The 5426-nt window shown below is 46.4% G+C and overlaps 2 protein-coding genes across 2 annotated transcripts in view; one reads left to right on the forward strand and one right to left on the reverse strand.

Moving 5' to 3' along the window:
* The window catches only part of NDUFA11 (NADH:ubiquinone oxidoreductase subunit A11), an 8235-nt gene extending 7264 nt beyond the window's left edge, over nt 1-971 (reverse strand). The window contains exon 1 of the mRNA XM_015810049.1: nt 801-971. Coding sequence (XP_015665535.1) covers nt 801-882 — 82 coding nt within the window. The 5' untranslated portion in view covers nt 883-971. The remainder of the gene's footprint in view (nt 1-800) is intronic.
* A 595-nt stretch (nt 972-1566) lies between these two features.
* Nucleotides 1567-3716, forward strand: VMAC (vimentin type intermediate filament associated coiled-coil protein). Its single transcript, XM_015809920.2, has 2 exons — nt 1567-1820; nt 3339-3716. The coding sequence occupies exons 1-2, from the start codon at nt 1567-1569 to the stop codon at nt 3685-3687; spliced, it is 603 nt and encodes a 200-aa protein (XP_015665406.2). The 3' UTR covers nt 3688-3716.
* The last annotated feature ends 1710 nt before the right edge of the window (nt 3717-5426 follow it).

A 5426-nucleotide genomic window follows, 5' to 3' on the forward strand; every position in this document is an offset into this window, starting at 1 on the left:
TCAAGGAGAGAAGCAACCTAGAACTAAGGAGAAACTTCCTGACAGTTAGAACAATTAACCAGTGGAACAACCTGCCTCCAGAAGCGGTGAATGCTCCAACACTGGAAGTTTTTAAGAAGAGACTGGACAGCCATTTGTCTGAAATGGTGTAGGGTTTCCTGCCTGAGCAGGGGGTTGGACTAGATGACCTCCAAGGTCCTTCCAACTTTATCATTATTATTATTATTAAATGAACTGTTGTAAGTTGGGGATGACCAGTGCCCGCATTTGCTCTTCCAGGAGTTTTCCAGAGATATACAGAAAGGACACAGATGATCAAGGGAACTCCATTTCCTGGGGCAGCTGCTGTGCAAGGACCACCGAGCCCAGCAAACGGATGGGAGGGGTAGTCCTGCCAGCAGGCCAATTGGAACCCAGCGGGCCTGGAACAACAACTCCCTCCATATACCATGCAGAGCTTCGGCATGGAAGCCCCTTTCTTATCCGGGAAAGCGCTTTTTCCGCCGGGATGCTTAGGACCAGTCTGAGCCGCCCTCTGGGATGGGTTGAGAACGAGATGGAGGCTATGCTGTGAGGGCAGGTCCTCCTTAATGGACATTACGCAGGGCGCCTTCTAGGCGGGGCACAGGGAGGCTGTGTAGACGAGCCCACAGAAAAGCTCGACAGCGACGGCGGTTCAAGGAGGGGGAATCTTTTTTGTCACGATTCCCGGATGGACCGGCAGTTAACTCGGAGTAGCTTCCGAGTAAAACACGGACGAGGAGCCCCACGGTAACGGCCCGCCTCAGTTTGGTTCTCACCGGTAAGGGCCCCGAGGCGCCCCGCAAGCCAGGTCTTACGGAAACAGTGCGTCCCGTCCAGAATCTCCCCGTAATCGGTCATGTTGACTGACACCGACCGCGGCGACCGGCGCAAGTAGCACGAGATTTCATCAAGGACACTAGGGTCTGGTCTCGCGAGATCTTGGCCTAGAATTATACACGGGCCAATGGCAAGTCGAGGTTTGCAAGGATTGGACGGGATTATAGGGGAAAGTAGGCGCAGCCTCATTGACTATTGGGGGCGTAGCTCGTCCCCGTCAGAAAAAAATAATGGATTGGTTTGTGGGTGTGGCTTCGCATGATTCCCATTGGTCAGGGGTAGGCAACCTTGGCTCTTTTATGACTCATGGACTTCAACTCCCAGAATTCCTGAGCCAGCTATGCTGGCTCAGGAATTCTGGGAGTTGAAGTCCATGAGTCATAAAAGAGCCAAGGTTGCCTACCCCTGCCATTGGTAGATGCTTGGGCGGTAAAGGAGAATAACGCCGCGCGTGCTTTGTTTCTCCTCCTCTTGCCCGCCTACTTGGGGCGGTTGGGGCAGGACGTCGTAAAGGCCCGACTGAGCTCTAAAGCCTGTAAATCTGACAAGAGCTTCAGTCAAGCGGCTGGAATAGCAGGCGTGGACCCATGTGTCATTCTCTCAGGACCCCATTAGTGTGACCTCACTTCTGATTGGTCAATCCGAATGAAGGGCGCGGCATGGTTTCTTTGTGGGGGGGTGTGACCTGCCTTCCTATTGGCCACGATGCGCGGGCGGTGGGAGAGGCGTCCCCGGGCGTCGTCGTCGTTGCCGTCCATGATGTCTTCATCTTCGCCGCCGACGCCGGTTCAGATCCGCGAGGCTAACGCGCATTTGGCAGCGTTGCACGGGCGGGTTGCAGAGTTGGAGCGGCGGTTGGCAGCTGCGGAGCGCACGGTGCACGGCCAGGCTGAGAGTCTCATCCGGAAGGATGCCGAGATGCGCCAGGCGGTGTTCGGGCTTCGGGAGGGCAAGGACAGGTACTGACCTCGAGGAGGACTAGAATCTTCGTTAGAGTGACTTTGTCATTCGTGAACGAATAAAAAGGTTTTGTAGAGAACTCGTTGGCACGTAGATCCGTTGCAGTTTCTTTGGGCGTGGGGCTTTCTGTATGAAGTTGGGTCCTCTGAGCTTTTGGTGGCTGCTGCATAATATATTCTGGGGGGCTTTTCTCCTCTCTCAATCTTGCTAAACAATTTGTCATTATTTCTCAGGATTAGGAAATAATTGGATTGTTAAACCAAATATGTGTGTACTAAATTTCATGGTAGGAAATAGTTATCCCAGCTGGAACTTCAGGAACAGATTAATAGGAAAAGAGATGCCAGTTTGAGGTTGGACAGGCTGTGGATATGAAGGCATTCTCAGCATCTTTTCCTGCTGAATAGCAATTGTGTAATTGTTCCAATGTGCTTCAGGCAAGCTGAAAAATTCAGCAGCAGGTAGAAATCCTTTCAAATACATTATTCCCAGGTTTACAATACAGGCAACTGAGGGCTTCCCTACTATCAAGCCTGTCTGATAACATCTTGCATACGATCATCATATTCCAATGGATACTTTCCTCTGTAACATGTGGCTCTGTCTTAGGAAAAAGGACTTAAACATAATTTTACCAGTCCTTTCTACCATCATATATATTTTTTTATTTTTAGATTCTGCTCAGCTTGCTCTCAGAGTGACTCTGGTGGGTATAACAGTTAAAAGTATAAAAACATAAAAATCATAGATAGTCTTTGACTTAATGACTATTTGTTGAGCAATCGTTCAAAGTTACAACAGTGTTGAAAAAAGTGACTTCCAACTGGTCTTCACACTTAGAACTGTTGCAGCATCTCTGTGATCACATGACCAGAATTCGGGCATGTATTTATGATCCTTGCCGAATCCTGAGGTCACATGATCATCCATTTTTGACCTTCCTAGTTGGTTTCCGACAAGTGAAGTCAATGGGAAGCTGGATTTGTTTAATGACCACGTGATTCCCCTAACAATCACTGTGATTTGCTTAATGACTACAGCAAAAATGGCCATATATTTGGGTGCAACTCACTTAATGGCTGCCTTGCTTAAAAATGGGGGTTCTTGCCCCTATTGTGTTCGTAAGTTGAAGACTACCTGTGAGGATACAATATATCAATAGAAGGGAGCCAAGTAAAACAAGGATAAAAAAAAAGTTTAAAGGCAGAGGGAGAGGCTTCAAGGCACTGACCACCTCCACGGTTGGGAGCCCTTTGCAAGTTGGCAGAGCCAGGTCTTCAGACTCTTGAAAGATCAGGAGAGTGGGGTCCTCTGTGGGAAGGATATTCCAGACAGTGGGGGAAGCAGCAGAGAAGGCTCTTTTCCTAGACCCAGCCAGTTGAAGTTCTTTAACTACAGTATTCCGTAACATACCTTCTCTGGCTGATCAGGTGAGATGGGGCAATGTGAGGTGGATAAAATGGTTCCTCAGGTAACCTGTTCTTTTTTTTCCCCCCATCTGTTTTTTTCTTCCAAAGGGAAATTGCCATATTGGAGGAAAAGCTGCAGTCTTCTGAACAGCATGCCCAAAAACTGTTAAATGTGATCCAGGAAAAAGACAGTTTGATCACGCAACTGAGGCACAGGAGCCGCCTGCTGACTAAGATTTGTCGTAGCCGTCCAGTCCTGGACAATCTCTTGGCCTACATGGCTGAAGGGGAGCAACTGAGTCCCGTCCTTGGTGCACAAAGTGACGCCAACTCACCAGATCACAGCCTGTCATTGGAGACAAACTGTATCCCAGACCTTGATTTGGATACCAAAGACTTTTCACTTGGGGATGATGAACAGGATTCAGACAAGACTTTGTTTGGGACAACAGTGTAGATGGACAAGTTTCTTGGGTCCCATATCTGAGGCCTCTTTTTTAAAAAAATCATTTAAATAGGGTAATACCACTTTTTTTTATTCTAACCTGCTCAGGCTGGAGTTGACAAAGTGACTTTTTAAACCAGCCACTCTAGTAATAGTTTTGTGTACCAGCAGACTTTTTTTGGTTTGTGGCTTAAAAATTATGCCTTTTTCCTGCACCCCTTAATTGGATGTAGGGTACCTGAATCTCTAGGACAAATTATGAGAGTCCCAGCATCTTCCAATATTGGTATAATGGGTTCAAATTACAAGGAAGGAATTCAAATTAGGGTTAGACATCGGGAGGAATTTTCTAATTGTTACAAGTTATCAGCTAGTGGAACAAATTGTAAAGTACTTGGTAAGTTCTCCTTTGCTAAAGAAGATGTTCTAATGAATCCTGCAGATGATCTCTATGGTTCCTTCTAATTCTGTGATTACGTAATTTCAGATTTGCATGTGCCACACGGGCTAAATGATTTAAAATATAAAATGCACAAGGGCAGCAAATCATGCCTTTGTTGACAGACTTGGAAATGCCACAGTTAAAAAGAAGAATGTTATTTAGATACCAGTATCTTTTTAACACCCATAGTTAAGGCTGGAATCCTGGGGTTCAGTCCTGCTAGTACAGGTAGGCCTCAACTCACAACCATTCATTTAACAATCCTTTGGAGTTAAGGCGGCTGTGAAAAAAAGGGCAATGAGGTGATCATAATTTGGGCATTCACCAGTTGGCATGTATTTATGATGGTTGCAGCATCACAGGGTCACGTGATCACCATTTGCAGTCTTCTAAGGCAGAGGTCCCCAATCTTTTGAGCACCAGGGACCGGTTCCGTGGAGAGAGGTTTTTCCGCGGACCAGAGAGGACGTGGTTTTGTGTGCTGCCTGCATCCTGAGGATGGGGCTTTCCTTGTTTGTACGGACCGGTTGCTGGCATGCCGTGGCCCGGTACTGGTCCACGGACCAGGGGATGGGTGACCCCTGTTCTAAGGGGACTTCCAACAAGCAAAGTCAATGGGGAAAGCTGGATTTGCTTGATGACCATGGCAAAAAAAAAAGTTGTAAAGTGGGGTGAAACTTACTTAGCAAGTGCATCACTTTGTGAGAGAAGTTGCACTCCCTATTATGGTCATAAGTTGAGGACTTCCTGCATTCATTTATACTGATTGTGGTAAAATATTATTTCCTTTCATTGGGCAGCTTCATCTCCTTTCAAGATTTACCCCTTAACAACCTTACTGAAGTAAGTTTTTGTAGTGGAGTAATTCTAAGTCTAATGCATTTTCTGCTTGAGTGTAACTTAATCCATCTTTAATATGGATAGGCAATTTTTAAGAGGGGGAAAATCACAGAGAATAGGAATCTTCTTTTTCAGCCTGTTTGGCTAACCCACAGGAATGAGCAGAGAATTTCAGCTTGAAGTATTATGTCTGCTTGCTTGAGCAGGAAAAGGAATTCAATCATCTTTTATTTATGGTCTTATTGGTGGTTAGGAATTAGCAATAATAATTGATTTATATATTGCTCCATGGGGCTTTACAGCTCTCTCTGAGTGGTTTACAATGTCAGCATGTTGCCCCCAACAATCTGGGTCCTCATTTTACCGACCTCGGAAAGAATGGAAGGCTGAGTTAACCTTGAGCCCATCAGGATTGAACTCCAGACTGTGGGCAGAGTTAGCCTGAAACACTACATTTTAACCACTGAGC

The sequence above is a fragment of the Protobothrops mucrosquamatus genome, unplaced genomic scaffold (assembly GCF_001527695.2).
Source record: "Protobothrops mucrosquamatus isolate PMUCROS unplaced genomic scaffold, P.Mucros_1.0 scaffold6, whole genome shotgun sequence".
Taxonomy (NCBI): Eukaryota; Metazoa; Chordata; class Lepidosauria; order Squamata; family Viperidae; genus Protobothrops; species Protobothrops mucrosquamatus.

Coding starts and splice junctions, on each gene's coding strand:
- VMAC (XM_015809920.2), top strand. CDS start 1,567: ATGCGCGGGCGGTGGGAGAGGCGTCCCCGGGCGTCGTCGTCGTTGCCG. Junction 1,821..3,338: donor CTTCGGGAGGGCAAGGACAG/GTACTGACCTCG, acceptor TTTCTTCCAAAG/GGAAATTGCCATATTGGAGG.